This window comes from Halichoerus grypus, chromosome 8 (assembly GCF_964656455.1).
Source record: "Halichoerus grypus chromosome 8, mHalGry1.hap1.1, whole genome shotgun sequence".
Lineage (NCBI taxonomy): Eukaryota > Metazoa > Chordata > Mammalia > Carnivora > Phocidae > Halichoerus > Halichoerus grypus.
The window spans coordinates 29279462-29300405 of NC_135719.1; the positions used below are offsets into that span (position 1 = coordinate 29279462).

Genomic DNA, 20944 nt, shown 5'->3' on the forward strand with positions numbered 1-20944 from the left:
GGCAATAATCCCATCCCAAAGGTCCCATCTCCAAATGTCATCACTGTGGGGGTTAGCGTTGCAACATAGGAATACTGAGGGGGACACAAACATTTACCATATATACATCTAGTTTCAATCCATTAAAAAAATTCTCCCAATTTGTTCCATTATCACTAAGATATTCCTGAACAACTCTAACATACCAGAGTTTACTCAAACACTGATGACCCAGTTTTTTTTGTTGTTGTTTTTTTAGCACTTAGCAAACTCCATGGTTATTTGTATGATATACTCATTAAAATAAACAAGCAGGGTAATTTTATTCAGACACTGTTCCTTTCCCCTGTTGCTCATGGAGGAATCCCAGGCAAGCGGAGCGAGAAGTTCTATGAGTGTTGCAAAGAGCCCTACCCAGACGTCACCTTCACAGTGACCATTCGCCGCAGGACCCTCTACTACGGCCTCAATCTGCTCATCCCCTGTGTGCTCATCTCTGCGCTGGCCCTCCTCGTCTTCTTGCTCCCTGCAGATTCAGGGGAGAAAATTTCCCTGGGTAAGTGTCCTGATCTTGGGCAGGAGTCTGAGACAGGATGGGAGGGCCTTGCCTTGAGGTCAGCTCTGTAGGGATCCCTGTGGACGGTGCAGGATGGCTCTGGGTGCAGAGATGTTGGAGAGCCTGCTTGGTGCATCACACACTGACCTCCCAGCCCAGGGCATCTCCCCAACACCACGGCTCCTGATTTAGGCTTCATGCTAGATGCCCAATGCCCTCCTGAAAATCTGTAATATCCTCTGATCCTCCACAGAAGATGCCCAGGAAGAGACCACTGGGTTCTGTCCTGAGGGGCCTTACTTTCTCTTCTCCTGCCACCCCATCCTATTCCTTGGGAGCAACTGGCCAGCATTTGTTACGGACAGGAAACAGTTTAGTTAGTTCAGTATCAGTTTGCATCTGTATATTGCCATACACAGGCTAATTCCTTATGATCATCCAATGGAAAGATAAGAAAACTAAGACTTAGAATGGTGAAATGAATTTCTCAACATCTTAGAGTTATTAAAGGTCATATTTAGTACATGTAGAAATCATCCTCCAACCTATATCTTCTGACAGCAAGGCTCAGGCACGTTAAGTAACTTATCCATGGTCACACAGATAGTAAGTAGCAAAGTCAAGACCAAAAGTCAGGTCTTAAGATTGCATGTTTTGTTTTTTTTTTCCTCTGCTATATGTAACTACCTCTCAATCCTAATGTAATTAAGAAAATGAGAGATACTTGTGTTAGGTTCAGTAATTCATTTTGTATTGTTGTTCTAAAGTTCTGGCTCCTAAGCTTACCTCCATCTGGGACTCTGGTAAATGCTGTGAACAGCCCCCAGAAAAATGGCCATGCCCCTGCATACAGAGAACCCTGCCCTGGGTTTCAGAATGTCACTGGCCCCTCCCCTACACCTCCCTAGTTCTTTGAATCTCAGATAAGGCACAGTTAATGGACTTGAGGCCTTATCACCTCTTGGGTCTCAGGCACTGCTGTGTTTATGTTTCAGGGATAACGGTTTTACTCTCCCTCACTGTCTTCATGTTGCTGGTGGCTGAGATCATGCCTGCGACATCCGACTCGGTGCCCTTGATAGGTAAGCAGGTGTCAGGCCTCTCTTGAAGACACGGGCTTAGAGAGGGCCCTGGAGAGCCACATGGCCCCAGGAGGAGTGACTTTCTGTACCTGTTCGAATGGCCCATGGCCTCTGTTCACCTGGGCACATGTAGGGGGAGTGTGGGGAATCGAGCTTTGTGGTTTGGCTTGAAGGTGCAGAAACGCACCCTTCCTCCCGTCGTTCTCCCCGTCACACTTGTAACGCAGCCAAAGATTTTACCATTAGAGATTTGTTACTTTAGCTTTGAGTCATTGTTCTTCCACAAATCCTTTGTCAAAATGGGAGGAGCTCACATTTTAACTCTTTTTTTTTTTTTTCCATTTATTTATTTGACAGAGAGAGACAGAGTGAGAGAGGGAACACAAGCAGGGGGAGGGGAGAGGGAGAAGCAGGCTTCCCGCAGAGCAGGGAGCCCGATGCGGGGCTTGATCCCAGGACACTGGGATCATGACCTGAGCCGAAGGCAGACGCCCAACGACTGAGCCACCCAGGCGCCCCCATTTTAACTCTTGGCCATTGTTTCCCGAGATACCTCGATGTCTCTGGATAAAGTTAAAGCTTGTGAGGAAATGTAAACAGGACAAATATGTTTTAGCCAAGACAGATATAAGGCATGACCTTCTGCCCAAGGTAGGATGACAGAAACAGGAGATAACACCCCTTGTGCCTGTGCGCCTCCCTGGATTGGAATAAGCAGGAACATGCACAGAGGTGCTCAGCGGTCTAGCGGTCAGGATCTGGTACTCTCGCCACCACAGCCAGGGCTCTGTTACTGGTCAGGGAACCAGACCCCCAGCCTAATGGGAAGCAAACAGTCTGATGGTGGATATTTGGTTTAATATGAGAATCACTCCTCCAGTTTGGTGATGGAGTTCAGAAAGAGGAATGGAGTCTATGATTATTCCTGTTGGCCCAGGCCACTGGAGGGCCACCCTGTGTAGTTAACAAGGGAAGATAGGAGTAGAGGAGCCTATTTCTCTTACACAGATACCCCCAAAGCTCTTCTTTTTTCCCTTAATGTGTAATATTTTGGCCAGAGAGAGACAGTATTGGTATGAAAAACCTGTATGGGTGTTCCTAGTTCTCTCACGACCATCTAGAGGACAAGGCACCATGTTTCACCTTGACGGTCTGACCCACTCTTCCTACCTTCCAACACAATGCTTTCAGTAGAGACTTGCAACAGGAAGCACCCTCTGTGGGACAATGGGCAGCCTTGCCTTGACTGACGGACCAGTGGGGAAAAGGCATGGTTGATGCATAGCCCATGTCTAGAAAGATGGGCTCCTATTGGCCTCTGACCTCTGTTGTTGAGATTTCAGCTGTGGGATCCTCTGACCCTGGATACCTCCACAGGTCATTGTCTTGGTCGGCTAGGGCTGCTACGGTAAAATTCCACAGACCAGGTGCCTACAGAACAGAAAAGTATTTGCTCAGAGTTCTGGAGGTTGGAAGTCAAGACCAAGGTGCCAGCAGGTTTGATATCTGCTGAGGCCTCTCTGCGTGCCTTGTGGATGACCACCCTCTTGCTGTGCCCTCACATGGTCTTTCCTATCTGGGTGCATCCCTGGTACCCCCTTGTGTGGGCAAAGTTCCCCTCTTATAAGGACACCAGTCAGATTGGGTCATGTCCCACTCTAAGGACCCCATTTTAACTTAATCCCCTCTTTAAAGGCCCTGTCTTCAAATACAGCCCTATTCTGAGATACCAGGGGCTAGAGCTTCAACATCTAAATTTTAGGCCACATCCCAGCCCATAGCAGTCACAGTTTTGTTCACCCTCCTTCCCCTTCTTAGAGGTCCCTGGTACTAACTTGAAGTCTCAAACGTCCATCTCTGGCAGCTTCTCACAGTGGGGCAGTGAGTTCCTTCCTGCCTGGAGAGAAGGAGGCGTTCTTAACCAGGTGTGTGGCCATGCACTTAGCCTCTGCACCAGGATGTTCTCTGCTTAGAGATCAGCCCTCTTGAGCTGAAAGCCACACTAAAGGTTTAATAACGGGAGTTGCCAATCAAGGAATGTCTTCCCTTTGCCAGGCTTTCTTCTAGATTCTTGGCTCATATACTTGCTAATTCTTGCACCAACCCTGCAGAAGAAGGCATTGCCATCCCTGTTATACTCGTGAAGAACCTGAGGCCCAGGCAGGCTGAGTAGCCTATCTAAACTCATAGATGTCTGAACTCATGGACTGCGGCAGTGGGTTAGGGGAGAGCTGCTTCAGATGCTCCATGCTTCTTCTCACCTGGGCCAAGGTGGAGAAATGCATGCTTGCCCATCGGAGCTGAAGCTGATCTTCTCAGCCGGGAAAGTCAATGTCTTCCCCGTCCTCCTAAGACAACTGGCACCTCCTCCTATCTCTCATTAAATGGGAGCAGACTCATCTTCCACACTAATACTAGGTACCCCACCAGTGATGCCCAGATTTGCCCACCCCAGCATGTCCCTGGCCCGCAGTTATCACGGTGGGGACCAGACCCTCACTACCCCATTATTCTCAGTTCCCATAACGGTCCACAGCCTTTCTCCTGAGAACAACCGTATCGGCATCCTGTGAGGCACTGTTAACCCTCACTGGAGGAAGAGGCCGATGGCGTTCACAGAAGTGCAGGCAGCCAGGCCAGGCAGCTTATGTGGACGGGAAAGCAGGTGTGCATGCTCTGCGCTGGCCTCTGCCTGCTGGGAACGTGGGCTGGGGGTGGGGGGTGCGGGTCTGCCGGCCTGGAGGCAGCCCTGCCCTGCTCTAGGCTTCGCCACCTGGTCGCAGGCGATCAGAGAGCACCGTCTGGGTCTGCCTGCCACGCTGCGATGCTTGTGCCGTGGGGGGCCCGGGGCTCACCCTGCGTCTCTTGTCTCTGCAGCCCAGTACTTCGCCAGCACCATGATCATCGTGGGCCTCTCCGTGGTCGTGACGGTGATTGTGCTTCAGTACCACCACCACGACCCCGACGGCGGCAAGATGCCCAAGTGGGTGCGTTCCTCCTGCCCTTCACCACGGGGAGTCGGGGGCCCTCGCCAGGGGTGACTCCACAGATGAATTATCTATGTTAAAAGTCCTAAAAACAGCTAGTGTTCCTCAACACAGAGCCATGTTTCTCATGCCTCCTCACCTGTCTGCACTATTGCATTATCTCTGGACCGTTACGGTGAGCATGCTCGTAGGGCCCGTGGCACTGTTCCTGCAATCTGACATTCCAGAACACGGCCCACGCACTGACCGCTCTGTACATTTTGCAACCAGAGTGTTTCTAAAACTACTTTTTGTATGTACTCTATGGAGAACAGTACAGTGGTTGGAAGCAATGGACGAGATAAGCACCCAGCCATGTGGTTGGATCTTCCAAACAGAATGAGGAGCCAAAATGGTGAGAGAGAGTGAGCCATGTAATAATTCATGTAGGCAGTACATGTAGGAATGTAATCTTACCACAGGCCTCTAAAATACAGGTCAGTAGTTAGCAGTGGGGAAGGGCGCTAGGATAAAAGCAAAAGGATGAAAGAGACACAATTGAATATAACAGCCTGTTGCGTCAGCCGCGGGCCACGCCACCCCTCCCCAGCACCTGCTTAGCCCCATGCACTGGGACGTGGGCAGATGCTTACCCATGCTGTGCCCTTCGGAGTCCAGGATCTGAACCTGTGTGCCCAGCCTCACCTGACACTCAGGAAACCTTGATGAGGGCCAATTTTTTTCTCACCTCAGCACAGTGTGACAACATCCAAGGCCAGGGGAGGGATTGAGTCTTCCTCGGGCCCTGCAAACCTTCCAGTGCTCTTGTCCCGAGAGCATGGCCTAGGGACAGCAGGTACTAAAGGAGCCCTCTCATGTCAAACAAGCCTGTTTTCTTTGGAGACCTATACCTCTGCATCCAAGTTCAGAAGGGAGTCTAAGACTCCCCAACATGCTAAATGCAGGTGCAAGAAGTAAGGTGTCTTTTGTTAACCTCCGGGAAGAGAGAGTTCCTGGGCCTTCTAAAGATATTCATTGTGCAATAATTTACAGTTACCCAAAAGTGAACTTAGGAAAGACCAATTTAAAAAAAAAAAAATTGACTTTACCAAGTTACTGTGTCCTCTTGGGTTCTTTTCCACTGCAAATCTGTACACTTAATAATGACTTTCTCTCATAGCAATGGAGTGAGCTCCCAGAAGTGGTGCTATCCCCCACACATTCACATCACTGCGGTCCCTGGGCTTATTTTGAGAAGGTCCCCTCATTAAAAACTGGGACACATTGGCACACATTCACCTACATTGCCATCTGACTTTTATAACCCTGACATACTCTCTGGCTACCCTCCTTCCATTTGAAATAGGTAATACATGTTCCAAACATCAAAATCAAAGTAAAATCCTGCTCTCATTCCTGCCCCTCACTGTGCTTCCACCACCAATAGTGATAGCCATTTCAAGCAATTTCTCCATTATCCTTCAAGTGTTTATTTATGCAAATGTAAGACTCAAACGCATATTATTATTTCTTCTGTTTAAGACGTGAAGACACAAACCATTTTTAATGACCTGGTAGTACTTTACTGTCCAGAAAAAAATCTTAGTTACGAGCCTATGTTAATTATTCACCTCTCAGCACAGGAGTATGTTAAAACCAATGGCTGCAAATGAAATATGAAGCTTGTATCTCACGCTCTCAATTTATATAGCCTCTTGCATTTTTCTTTCTTTGTGTGTATTTAAAAAATAAACAGCCTCCAAGGAACTTTTATTATGATGTGTTGCTATGAAGAAGATACTGCCGGTGCCGTGGCATTATGTGACATTTACGCAGCCAGACGCAAGACCATAACCTAACAGAAGAGGTCATGAGCACAGTTGGATAAGTGCCGAGAGGATAATTTCATCTTTTGAGATGCTTTAGCTTCGAAAGCGAATGATTCAGGCCATGGAATTCAAAATAGACTTGGTAGTGTGGATCACATTAGCTTGAGATGTGCTCCGGGGTAGGCAGAGGCTGCCCCCACCCCCCCACCCCCCCACCCAACACACACACTCCATGTGTACAGCTATCGCTGGGTTTGGAAGCACCCATTGCCCAGTGCATTCCCTTGAGCTCTGGTCCAGTCTTTCCAGTGCCTTCGAAGTGGGGGTTGGGCTAAAGTCACAGGAGTTTTGAAGAAGACTTTGTAGACCCTTTTACAGATGAGCTGTGGAGCCTAAACACATAGGTGACTTGCTTTACTGTGTGACCTTGAGCCAATTTATTAGCCTACTTGAAGTCTCAGTTTCTTTATCTGTAAAATGGGTGGGGGGAATTATACTCGCTTCACAGAGCCCCTGAGAGGCCCAATTGAGCTGGCATGTCTTATGAGCCTCCTGTGGAGGGCCAGACTGACCTGCAGATTCATGTGGGGCCATGTGTCCCTGCTCTCTACTAATCACGGAAAACCCTCCAGGGTATGCAGACAGGCTTTTCCAGGCTCTGCAGGTTTGTCCAAGGGTATGGGCAGGATATATAGAGTGCTGTCTGCTCTGAGCAAAGATTTATCTTTACATCTGCAGTGAATATGCTCTTATGCCTTCTTGTTCTTTTCTTTGCCTGTCTCCAGACCGGTCTATTGCAGTCATCTCTGATAAGATGTCATAAAAAGTACTACAGACATGAACTTCACAGCTTACTGCCTGTACTTACAGATGGGAAACATAACCTGTTAGGTTGCTGATGGAATTCACCCACAATCATAAACCAAAATTAAAGTCAGTATCTGGATAATCTCAGGGAAAGGGCCTACTTTTCATATACCTGTCTAAATAGGCTTCCAAGAATTTTTTTGACCTGGACTGAGGTTTCACATGGCTCCTTCTTTTCATTAGAGGGAAAAACAAGAAATCCCCATGATTTCTCTCCAGCATCATCTGTGCATGTAGGCAATATATGTTGATAAAACACTTTAAACCAGAGGTCAGCAAACTATGGCTCCAATCTGGCCTACCAACTGCTTTTGCAAATAAAATGTTATTAGAAAAAAGCCAGGCTTATTTCTTTACATGCTTTCTATGACTATTTTGTACTTTATTAACACAGCTGAGTAGCTGCAACAGAGACCTTATGGACTGTATTATGTGGCCCTTTAAAGAAAGTCCAAATACTTTCCTGCACATCATCGTACTCAGTCTTCACTTCAGCCTAGCGAATTAGGTTAGAGGTTCCTAAACTTCCTTGGTTCATAGCACCTTTAGTGTCTCGGGGACTTTTTTCACAGCCCCTAGGGCAAAAGAAATACCTAATGGCTCTCTTTATTACATCAGTCAAAGCAACTTAAGTATTTATGCCCTGACCCCTAGGCACCTGTTGGCAGCACACCCTTTCAAATCTTAGGAGCATAGTGCCCCCATTTTCTGTTCCACTTTGACTTTCTTGGCACTTGCTTTTCGTCAGGACAACAGAAACCTTTGCAATGGTATGCCATCATTGCAAGGGACCCGATGTTCTAGTCGGAACTGCTTCAGACTAGGGGTTCGTGCAGCACCTGCTAGGTGTCACAGGGCTGTCCTTGAAAATTTTAAAAATCTCCAGGGGTGCGCCCTTGCAAGTCCGCCATGGCACTGGGGCGCCTCACGGGCAGTTGGGTATGATGGTCGCTAGTGACAGATGAGGAAAGACTGGAGAGGGAAAATGTCTTGTTCACGCAGCTCAGGCAGGGCTCTTTTTCCGAGACAGGGCTCTCCTGCCACGTGCCTGTCTGCCCCGAGACCGCAGTGTGTCTGCCACAGAATTCCGCTCATTCCCAGGGTGACTTTCTGCATTGGTTTATTCTGGGCTCAATTTGACTCAGCCACTGCAGCGCGTGCCCGCCTGTGTAAACTCACCTGGGAAGGAGTGGGGGCCTGTCTCCCCAGGGCCCCCCAAGTAGGGCTGGGATCGCGACCCGCTGATGCTCGCTTCCGCCCGCTCCTAACCGCCCTGTCGTCTCCCCAGACCAGAGTCATCCTCCTGAACTGGTGCGCCTGGTTCCTGCGCATGAAGAGGCCGGGGGAGGACAAGGTGAGGCCGGCGTGCCAGCACAAGCCGCGCCGCTGCAGCCTGGCCAGTGTGGACATGAGCGCAGTGGCGGCACCGCCCACCACCAACGGCAACCTGCTCTACATCGGCTTCCGCGGCCTGGACGGTGTGCACTGCGCCCCCACCCCCGACTCGGGCGTCGTGTGTGGCCGCATGGCCTGCTCCCCCACGCACGACGAGCACCTCCTGCACGGCGGGCAGCCCTCCGAGGGGGACCCGGATCTGGCCAGGATCCTGGAGGAGGTCCGCTACATCGCCAACCGCTTCCGCTGTCAGGACGAGAGCGAGGCCATCTGCAGTGAGTGGAAATTTGCGGCCTGCGTGGTGGACCGCCTGTGTCTCATGGCCTTCTCTGTCTTCACCATCATCTGCACCATCGGCATCCTGATGTCAGCTCCAAACTTCGTCGAGGCTGTGTCCAAAGACTTCGCCTAACCTGGGCCTGGTCCCCAGCATGTAGGAAACGCACAGACAGGCGATGCCGTTGGCTTGGGGAGAACTTGGGGTGCTAATCCCACAGCCACACTCGACGTGAGGACGCTGATGTACCCGTAGCGCTCGCTGCCAGTCGTCTCCGTTATAGTTTCCTTGTTACTTTCCGTAATAGGATCTCAGCACGGTTTTGTTTAATCGTCTCAGATGGGCGGCTTGATATTCTTGGAACATCCTTAGGGTCACCAGGACCACTGAGAGGTCATTTTGCCCATTTCCCAATGCCTGGTGAGCCCTTCAGAGAGGTCAGGGTGGCTCAGGACCACCAGGGGGGGCCTGAACAGTTGGTTTTGCATGCCTGCATGTCACTTGCCAAGAAGACCTATGTGAAACTTCAACATAAGCTTTTGCCTGTTTACAAACCTAGATTGAAAGTAATAATAATAGTAATAAACTACACTCACTAGATCCATTCAAATAATTGGTAAAAGGACACACAACTAAAACTAAAAACCTAACTGCTGGTTTTTCCGTGATTCAGGTTTTATTTTTCTCTGCCAAAGATGGTAGAGAGAAACAATTTTACACTGTTCCTACATTTTATAAGAGAGAGCGAGACATAGTTGGTCTTGTAAATTATGCTTTTACCAGCTTGATTTCTGCCAACCTACCCTGTGGTGGGAATCAGGAGGGACACGGATGTGTGTTGATTCTGAAGTAGGACCAGACCCACACAAGTTAGGGGGATTTCTGTAGATACCAGGTGACTCCCAAACTTCCTGTGCTGCCCTCAGACCTTGGGGAGTGCAGTTTGCTCTATTCTGAAAAACCCAAAGGACAAAGAGAGTTCTATTAGAATTACCAGCCCAATGTAATAGCTAAAGTTAAATTAAGCCAGCTATGTGTGTGTGTGTGTGTGTGTTTAATAATGCATTAGATGTTTCTCGTGTGCTAGAGTTGATTAGTCTTAGAAACTTGCGGGTCTGTACAAATGCACAACATAAAGTGAAAGTATGCTAGGCTTTTCCTTATGTCTCAAGGCCAAAGAGCAGGATCTGGGACCTCTTCTGGTTCCTTGTATGGCAGGAACTGGGAAGGGGATGATGTGGCCAGTGGCTTTCCTGGACGCAAGGCCAGTGGAAGTTAGCAGGAGGGGCTGACGGGCTGAGGGTGGCTATTCACCCAGTAACTCCAGTCTCTGGCTTTTAGGGATCTGCTTTCCCACAGCTCAATGACCCCAGCGTTAGCCCAGAAAGGTGGCTTGAACAGGTAGATTCCCTGGAGATAAGCATTTTGAAAGCAAGAGAAACTTTCATTTTAAACCTGTGTGATGACACAGTTCTCCACTTACATTATCTAGCTGACAATGGTCACCCTGCCTCTTCCTGTTTTCCTTATTTTTTAATGCGATCAGAGGGAGACAACGAAATCTCTCCTGTTCTGTTGTTTTGTCTAGTAACAGATCCAAGCTCAAAAACTGCAGAAGGCTTTGAGCTCCTGGGGATCTTTAATTTGCTTCTAACCCCTGAGATGGGTGTATTATGGGGGAAGATTAGATTTTCAGAGCAAAAGAAATTGCATACCTTTCTCCGGCCATTTATTTCACTCATTTCTGGGTAATGCACATGGATTTGTTTGCACTGAGGAGAATGGAGGCTTGTGCATGCTCCGTGTGTGGGGGCGCGTGAGCGCTGAGTGTGCACCTGCAGGGGGACACCTTGTTTAGGACAAGAAGGTTGATAAGTAAGCGCGTTCTAGCTAATATCATGCCATTTGGAGCAAGGCTGTCCTCAGAGTTCAGCCATTCCACATGGGATGGATGAACAATGCACAATCTTTTCTTTCTTTCTTTTTTTTTTTCAATTGTAGACACAAGTAGAAGTGTTTTGATATATCAGAGAATGCTTCATTTCTTATTGCTACCTGAAAATTAATCCCATAACACTTTTGCTTAGAAAAAGAAAACTTTTTTGATTTTGTATTTTATAGAGAAAAACATAAACAAACAAACAAAAGTAGTTTATATGTTGACCACTCGACTAATACTCTGCCATTTTAAAAAGTAATAATAAGGAAAAGATGCACATGTAGTAAGAAAGGCATGAATAGCTACAGAGACCACTGGTGAATGAGCTTCTGAGGGCTGGGGGACATTTCCAGAAAGGAAGAAAAAGAAAGGGAGGGAGGCCAGGAGGGGGAGGAAGGGGGCATGGAGAGAGACTCCTTTACTACCACTCATGATATGCACAGCACTCTGCACTTTGGTTTCTGCGATTACTATTTCATCCTTCCATAACAACATATAAAGATCTACCTCATTCTTCTTAATAGCTGCTTAGCATTCCATTCTCTTGGTGGATATAATTTTTTGGTTAATCTGTTAGTGAACATATAGAGTTTTTCCAGTTTTTATTTTTATACACAAATCTGTAGTTAGCATCCTTGATTTATAGCTTAGGATACGTTTTTGACCATATCTTGGTATAAATTATAAGTGGGAAATGAGAATTGCTGGATTTAAGGCTATGTGCATTTAACATTTTGGTAGATATTGCCAGATTACCCTCCAAATACCGATCAATGGATATACCTACCAAGAGTATAAAGAAAAGGCCAGTTTCTCAACTTTCTCAGTACTGGGTATTATCAAACTTAATATATATTTTTTCCAATCTGATAAAAATTATATTGCAATGTTATTCTGATTTAGTTCATTTTATTATGAAGTTAAGTATCTTTCAGATATTTTTTAGAAATTTCAATTTTTGTAAATTTATGTCCTTTACATAATTTTGGGTTATTTGGCTTTTTCTTAATTAATTTTAGCCTGTGTACTTTGAAACTTCCCTGTCTTATATCTTGAAAATATTCTTATTTTTTTAGAAAATATTTTTATTTGTTTATTGTCTTTTGATGTTATTTATTGATTTATTTCTTAGCATATAGAAAGTTTAAAGTTTTATGTTGTCAATTTATCCAGATCTGCTTTGGTAGATCCTGGGATTTGTTTCCAGTTTTAAAAGGCCTTTCCCCGTTCTGAGATTATAAATAAATTTACTCATATTTTTTTCTAAATTTTTATGGTTTCATTTGTTTACATCTTCTAACTCCCTGGAATTCATTCACTGTAGGAAATGAAGGTAAAAATGAATTTTTTTTCTCTCCAAATGGTCAGTTGTGCCAACAAAATATATAATAGTGTATCCCTGTAATACAGTTAGTCTTTTCCCCATTTTGTTCAGAATGCCTCCTTGTTTGTAAACTAAATTCCTGTTAAGTGTTTTGGGGCTATTTATACTTATTGGTTTGTCTCTCTGTGAATGCCTTTCATTTCTGAAGCTTTATTCATATATCAAATATTCATATATTAATACTTTCAAGTTAACCATCCCCCTTAACACTTTTTTGCCTCTCCCTTCCCCCCTTCCTCTCTCTTCTCTATTTCCCTCTCCCATACATACATTTTTTAATTTAAATTCAATTAGCCAACATATAGTACATCATTATTTCAGATGTAGAGTTCAGTGATTCATCAGTTGCATATAACACCCAGTGCCCATCACATCACGTGCCCCCACTAATGCCCATCACCCAGGAACTCCATCTCCCACCCACTTCCCCTCCAGCAACCCTCCATTTGTTTCCTATAGTTAAGAGTCTCTCATGATTTGTCTCCCTCATTGAGGTCACAATGAATTTATATGAGTCTTCCTATTCAAGAGTGCAGTCTAGGCTTGTGTTCAAATCTTATCTTATGCTGCTTGGTAGATTTTTATGGTTTTGTTCAGATAGGTCCTATGAATTTCTTGTCTAGTTCTAGATGGTTAATCCTTTGGCTACCATTTTCAATGGAATATTTCTTCCATTTTATTTGCTAACTGGATGTATAGGAATGTAGTTGATTCTGTATATTAATGTCAGAATCAACCACTTTAAATGTATTTTCTTACTGTTTCTAAGATTTTCTTTTGCCTTCTCCTTTCCAATAATTTCCCTTATTTCTATCCCTTAGGCAACTGCCCTTGAGAACAGTGTCAAATAATAGTGATTCAGGTGGCATACCTATCTTGTTCATGACATTAATGGGATGGTTCAGTGTCTCACTATTCAACTTGTATGAAGACATGTATTTTCCTTGTCATAATAAAAAAGTATCCATGTATTCTGCAACTATTAAGGCTTTCTGGGGAAAATGTAGATGTTAGATTATTGTCACAGCCTCTCAGTATCCATGGAGATGATCAGAAGGTTTTCCCCTTTGCTTTAGTAGTATGTTGTATTATATTAATAGATTCCTTAAGACCAAACCACTGTTAGGGTCCTGAGATGATCCCTACTTGTGATTTCCCCTATTAATATTGATAATTGAGATTAATCATTCTGCTGCTTGCTTTTGTGTGCTAAACAAAAATCTCTATATTCTGCAACCGGTCACGTGGTTTTAGAATCATCTTCTTAAGTGTAAAAGAACTCACCTGGGGGCTGCCTGGGCATCCACTGGTATGTTTCTGAATTCCTCCCATTGGGAAGGTTAGGCCTTCAAGCACTTCTGGAGTCAACTTTAGTTACATATTTTTAAGAAAAGTAATGACAATCCATTTTTTTTTCAACATATTTGCATAGTTTTTACAATACGGGCACTTAGGATTTCTTAATTTCCTCTGTATTGGTGGCTACTTCTCAGTTTTTCATTTCGAATTGTGTACATTTCTCCTTTCTTCTGTTTTTGTTGATACGGCTCGCCAAGGATTTTGTTTTTGTATTTTCAGACACCAAACCCTTAGACTTTTTCATCAGTTTGGGGAACTGGCTGCAGCCCCTGCTGGCTTTGTGCTGACCTGACCTGTCCTGGGGTAGCTTGCACCCTGTGCAGGGAAAGCCACAGCTGGGAGGAGCCACCTTCCCCACTGGCTTCTGGGGCCATGACAGGAGTTTCACTTGGCAGCGGGCACTAGAGGGTCAAACCAAGCCAGGCAGCACAGGTGCGGCACACGTGATTAGCCATTCTACTGATGGGACGACCACAGTTAGCTGGAGAACAGACTGACTTAAGGCTTTAACCAGAAGCCGTCTTGAGGCACAGGCCTCAGGAAGTAACCCTTTCACTCATAATTTAATGTTCTGAATTACTGCATTCTTTCTGACCCAAACCCTCCCCAGTCCACCCAGGACTGACCTCACTGGTCATGGTTCCTTATCTAATTACCATTTACTTCATTTGCATATGGGTTTGATTTTTCTAATATCAGAGCTTATTATAATATGGGGAGGGGGTCCTGATGTTTCACACTTGGGGGCAGGGCGGGGGCAGGAGGTACTGTCCACAGTTTCAGCCTTTTTGAACTCTTGTGGTCAAACATCATTGTATCTTCAGCACACCCCATTTTAGGAATCACAGGAGTGCACAACATTCCACGATTCAGCCCAGTTCTTCACCTTTCTTGTCTGACTCTCCAAAGTCTCATTTAAAATTGTACACTCTCCTAAATTTGATCATTTTTCCTCCAAAAACCTTATTGCCAGTCCCTCTTCTGCTGGGTTGGATTTTTATGAATTTACCTTCTAATAAATACTGCCCATTAACAAATTATACTGCAATGTTTTATAATTCTTAAAGTTCTGCTATTATTTTCAATATTTCAGTTGTTTACCTCTACTCTTATTTTAATTTTTTTTATATTTAAGATTTGTTTTTAGAGCAGTTTTAGATACAGAAAAACGGGAGGATACAGAGAGTTCCCATATACCTCCCACCCACACACATGCACAGCCTCCCCCATTATCAATACCCCCAACCAGAGTGGTACATTTGTTACAACTGATAAAGATACATTGTCACAATATAACCACCCAAAGCCCATTATTTGCTTTAAGGTTCACTCTTGATGTTACACATTCTATGGGTTTGGACAGATATATAATGACATGTATCTACCATTATAGTAACACACTGAACAGTTTCACTGCCCTAAAACTGCGCTCTGCCTATTTATCCCCTTACCCGCACCAGCCTCTGGCAACCACTGATCTTTGTCTCCATAATTCTGTTTTTGTTTTTCCAAAATGCCATATAGCTGGAATCATACTGTAGATAGTCTTTTCAGATTGACCACTTAGTAATATACATTTAAGGTTTCTTTGTGTCTTTTCATGGCTTGATAGCTCATTTCTTTTTACAGGTGAATAATATTCTATTGTCTGGATGTATCACAGTTTATTTATCCATTCACTTACTGAAGGACATCTTGGTTGCCTCCAAGTTTTGGCAATTATGAATAAAGATGCTATAAACATCCATGTGCAGATTTTTGTTTGGAAATAATGTTTCCAGTCCTTTGAGTAAATACCAAGGAGTGCGATTGCTGGATCATATGGTGAGAATATGTTTAGTTTTGTAAGAAACCCTCTTCCAAAGTGGAATGCATTTTGCATTCCCACCAGCAATGAATCAGAGTTTCTGTTGCTTCCCTTCCTTTCCAGAGTTTGGTGTTGTCAGTCTTCAGATTTTGGCTATCTAATAGGTGTGTAGTGGTACCTCCTTGTTGTTTTCATTTTCCTTTCCTTGGTGACATTTGATGTGGAGCACCTTTCAATATGCTATTTGCCATATGTCTATCTTCTTTGATGAAGTATTTGTTAAGAACTTTGACCTATTTTTTTTAATTAAGTTGTTTGTTTCCTTGTTGTTGAGTTTTAAGCGTTCTTTGTATCTATTGGATAAGAGACCTTTATCAGATGTGTTTTTCAAATATTTTCTCCCAATCTGTGATTTTTTTTTGTCATTCTCTTAACATTGTCTTTCACAGAGCAGAAGTGTTGCATTTAAATGAAGTGTAGTCTATCAATTATTTCTTTCAAGGATCATGCCTTTGCTATTGTATCTAAAAAGTCATTTCCATACCTAAGGTCATCTAGGTTTTCTGCTACATTATCTTCTAGGAGTTTTATAATTTTATATTTTACATTTAGGCCTGTGATCCATTTTGAGTTAATTTTTTAGACAGTGTAAAGTCTGAATCTAGATGTATTTATTTATTTATTTTTGTATGTGGATATCCAGTTGTTCCAGTACCATTTATTGAAAATACTGTCTGCTCCGTTGTATTGCATATGGATGTTCAGTTGCTCCAGCATTTTTTGTTAAAAAGCAAAACAAAACAAACAACAAAACTATCCTTTCCCAGGTGCCTGCATGGCTCTGTCAGTTAAGTATCTGACTCTTGATTTCAGCTCAGGTCATGATCTCAGGGTCATGAGATCGAGCCCCACATCAGGATAGTGCTGGGTGTGGAGCTAGCTTAAGATTCTCTTTCTTTCTCTCCCTTGGCCCCTCCCCCCTCAAAAAACCAAAACCAAACAAACAAAAAAACCAAAAAAATCAAATTTATCCTTTCCCACTGAATTGCCTTTGCTCCTCTATCAAAAATCAGTTGACTGTATTTATTTGTGTCTGTTACTGGGCTCTCTGTCCTGTTCCACTGGGTTCCTTCTAAGTTCTTTATTCTTTCCTATTCGTCTGTTATTTTATTAATACCACACTGTCTTGACTACTATAGCTTTAGAGTAAGTCTTGAAGTTGATCTTTTTTTTTAGAAAATTATTATAAATATTTAATTGTGCTAAAATATATACAGCATAAAATTTACAATTTTAACTATTTTTTCAAAGATTTTATATATTTATTTATTTTTAAATATTTTATTTATTTATTTGACAGAGGGAGACACAGCGAGAGAGGGAACACAAGCAGAGGGATTGGGAGAGGGAGAAGCAAACTTCCCACGGAGCAGGGAGCCCGATGCGGGGCTTGATCCCAGGACCCCAGGATCATGACCTGAGCCGAAGGCAGACGCTTAACGACTGAGCCACCCAGGTGCCCCAAAGATTTTATTTATTTATTAGAGAGAGAGAGAGCACAAGCAGGGGGAGCAGCAGAGAGAGAGGGAGAAGCAGGCCCTTTGCTGAGCAGGGAGCCCGACACGGGGTTCGATCCCAGGACCGTGGGGTCATGACCTGAGCTGAAAGCAGATGCTTAACCAACTGAGCCACCCAGGCGCCCCCAATTTTAACCATTTTTAAGTGTACACGTCAGTGGTATTAAGGGCATTCACATTGTTGTGCAACCATCACCCCCACCCATCTCCAGAATTCTTTTCATCTTGCAAAATTGGAACTCTACACCCAGCTCTATACTAACTCCCCATTTCCCATCTTCGCAGACCCTGGCAGTCACCATTCTATTGTCTGTCTCTATGAATTTGATTATTCTAAGTAACTTATGTAAGTGCAATCATACAGTATTTGTCATTCTGTGACTGGCTTATTTCACTTATCATAATGTCCTCAAGGTTCATCCAAGTTGTAGGTTCTCTTCTCTTTTTATTGTTATTTTTTGTTGGTGGTGGTGGTGTTCTAATTCAATATATAGCTAGTTCATCTATTTTCATTAATTCTGATTTAATCATATATGTATTTTAGGGTCTGAATATTCTTCTTACCAAAGCTTTAACAGCAATCCATGTTTTGATATGTAGTTGGTTTTTTTTTAACCTTCATTTGCTAGATATTCTTTAAGTTCTGTTTTGATATCTTCTTTGAAATGAGCTTTTTTGAGCATTTAAAAAATTTCCACATTTTTTAAAAGTTAAATTTTAATTTATTATTGTATTACATTGTTCTTTGAGCACCATATATTCTGTACTATTTCTATTATTTATAATATATTGAGTTATATTTTGAGGTTTTGTTTTGTTTTGTTTTTTAAATATAATCAGTTTGTATGAATGGGTCTTTCCCAGAGTATGACCTTGGAGTTCTACCCTTTGACATTGACCTGTCAGAGTCCAGCAGGAGGGGCCACACTCTCTATTAGCTGTACTTACTTCGTTTTTCTTCCTTTTACCATATGATATTTAATAATACATCATATTTTATTTTATTTCTATTCTATTTTTAAAAATTTTTTTTAAAGATTTTTATTTATTTATTTGACAGAGAGAGACACAGTGAGAGAGGGAACACAAGCAGGGGGAGGGCCAGAGGGAGAGGGAGAAGCAGGCTTCCCGGGGAGCAGGGAGCCCGATGCGGGGCTTGATCCCAGGACCCTGGGATCATGACCTGAGCTAAAGGCAGACGTTTCTATTCTAAATGTCTATCTTAAATACACACGTGTCTGCTTTCAAAATGAAGGCCCCAGATTACTTTCCCTGAGCTTATGCTTCATATATCCTCACTCATGATTTTATTTTTAACCGTTTTTGAGTTGCTTTGTTGTAGGTTCATTTTGAATATTCATTTACATTTTAAATATAACTGATATGTTTGTCTTGATATTATTTTTCTCAAATGATTTTTGTATTAATATTTCTTTTGCATCCTATGTTTTGGGTTTTCTTTCCCCTCCTTTAGATATATGGGTATTCTTTTTGTTAAAATAGAAGATTTATTATTTGTATCTGTTTAAAGTGGCTATCTATATACTTTTACATAATATAATCTATAGTTCATGATTTATCAGTCTGAACCTGTTTCCAGTGTTCTCACGTGTTCTGAAATGGTGGGTTTTGGATTCTCAATTTGTTTCTCAAGCTCTGCAATTTGCCTTTCATTTGATTCATCGATCTTATCTTTTACCTCTTGTTTTATTGAAATCAATTTCTCATTAACTTCTTATATCCAATTTTGGAGCATTTCCTTCTGTTCGTTGGGTTCTTTGTCCTTGCCGAGTAGAATCTTCGCCTCTCTCCCACAGGCCGTGGGCCACATTTTCCTTTCTGTTCTCCAGGAGCATGTTTGCATGGATGCCTTGCCATTTATTTTCATCTTGCTTCTGCTTAATTTGAGCAGCTCTGTGTGGACCTTCCATTTCCTCTGATTGAGAAGATCTCTGACCCTCTTTCCCAAATCTCTAATTATTCTCCCATTCAAGCTTGAGGTGAAAGCCCACTCCTCACTCTTTTTCCTTTCTTTTGCCCTGAGGTTCTGAGAGGAGGGATGGAAGACCTAGGGTTTCTGTTTACCTTTTTGCTGCACTTGTTGGCCTGCTAAGTACCACTGACATGTGAGGTACCACTCTGAGAGAACACTTGCATTTATTTCTCTAATTCAGCATCAAATCCTGAAGCCTCCCATCAGCTGGTTATTTTAGCCTGATCTCTGCAGCAGCATGGCCCCACCCTTACCCTTAAACCCATTCATCAGGCCAGAGAGAAGAAAAAAAACTCGTGGTTGGAGCTGCTAGTCCCACCAGCGGATGGGATGTGGGAACATTGCCTTTTGATCTGATTGTGCCTTTTAGGTGGTTAAAATCACATTCCCTTTTTCTTTCTGTCCATCTGGGAGAGACAATGTGAAGACCTCTGGTAGGTTTCTGGCTTCTGCAGAGATCCTCAAGGGGTCGGTAGGGCATTCTGCACTCACGGGATTTCTAGAAATGTTCCCCTCTGGATTGCAACTTCCCTTCTCAGTGAGCCACACTCCAGCCTGGTGTGGATGGGGCGGGCAGAGTGGAGTCGGGTGCTTCAGTGGGTTGTATATGTAGGAGTGTCACATTGAGGCAGGGTCTGTGGCTTGCAGGTCCACACCATTCTGGTCTCTCTTTTCTTGGCTGCGGTATTTTGAAGAGTGTGGCATGCAACTCTGTCACTTCATTTACCTCCCTGCTGTTGTTCAGCATTCTCACTATTTTGGCCGGGAGCATATCTGGTTCTGCTTTCCTCCACTCGTAATGTCTTTTTAAGGCCCTTGATCTATATTCAGAAAAATGAGTAACAGTGGAGAATAAGTGTTATAGACTTAAATACCAAGGCTAGTGGAGAGTTATATTCTCAATAATTTGAAAGTATCCTGGCAGGTATTTTTAACTTTATGTCGAAGCTGTGGATCTTTATGTTGAAGGAGCATTTATAGTTATGGAGCTTAATATTCCTCCACCTTTATTTGCCCATTTTTCTCCCCATGGTAAATGCAAGTAGCCAAGAACTGGCCGTTTATTGTAGTGTATCTTTCTATTAATACTGACTACATAGCTTTTTTCAAGACATGTTATACTGAACAATCTTTTAAGATATGGATAATCTTGAAGGAATAAATACTTCTGAGTTAAAATGAGTGTTGTGTTTCCTCCTGTGCTTTTTGGTAATTACTATATGGTATGAACTGTTGTTATACTCTTCAAACATAATAAGGCTCAGAAAATAACTACCCACCTGAAATTACAATATGATCTAGTCCTGTCCATACTTCAGCATGCTCCCTATACCCTGTCATCCTTGGCCTCTGGTTCCTCCGTGACAACCTCGGGCATCCTCATTTGCCAAGGCCCACGTGCTTTCTACAGAGGGAAGCATGGTTATGCATTTGAGAAAGCAGTGACTCAAATCCTTTGTGGAAAGAAGTTAAGTTTGTCACCAGCTAGACCCCAAGACCTGACCTTCACTGCTCACCTGCTGTGGTCACCGACCTTTGTCCTACATTTTTCCTTCAGCTCTTCTTTCCAGTTTATCTCTTAACTCAGGCAAATGGACAAAGAAACTGCCCCTTGAACAATAACAACTTCCCTGATAAGACCTGCAGCTGGCCCAGACCACCCAGACCAGTTTGAGAGTAACCCCTGACTCGCCCCTGTGCAGGTGTGAGCCCGGAGTGACCTCTAGAATGACTGAAAACTACCTTTACCTCATTATAATACTAAAATCCCCACCCAAGGGGGAGCACAAGCCTCGTTTACATAACATACGATGCATGTACAGGCATGTTTCCTTAAGGCGACTGCAAGACCTTATGCCCACCCCTACACACTATGACAAGGCTTCCCTATCTAAATATTCATCTTAACCCTAAATAAAAGGAGGGCATCCACC

General features: G+C 43.6%; 1 protein-coding gene across 3 annotated transcripts in view; it reads left to right on the top strand.

Annotated features, from left to right (window-relative positions):
• Positions 1-20192, top strand: part of LOC118554937 (neuronal acetylcholine receptor subunit alpha-7) — a 127879-nt gene extending 107687 nt beyond the window's left edge. For all 3 annotated transcript variants that reach the window (XM_078078990.1, XM_036122791.2, XM_036122792.2), the window contains 4 exons: positions 341-535; positions 1531-1617; positions 4495-4604; positions 8568-20192. In XM_078078990.1, the coding sequence (XP_077935116.1) occupies positions 341-535; positions 1531-1617; positions 4495-4604; positions 8568-9086 (911 nt within the window). In that variant the 3' untranslated portion in view covers positions 9087-20192. The remainder of the gene's footprint in view (positions 1-340; positions 536-1530; positions 1618-4494; positions 4605-8567) is intronic.
• Positions 20193-20944: the final 752 nt, after the last annotated feature.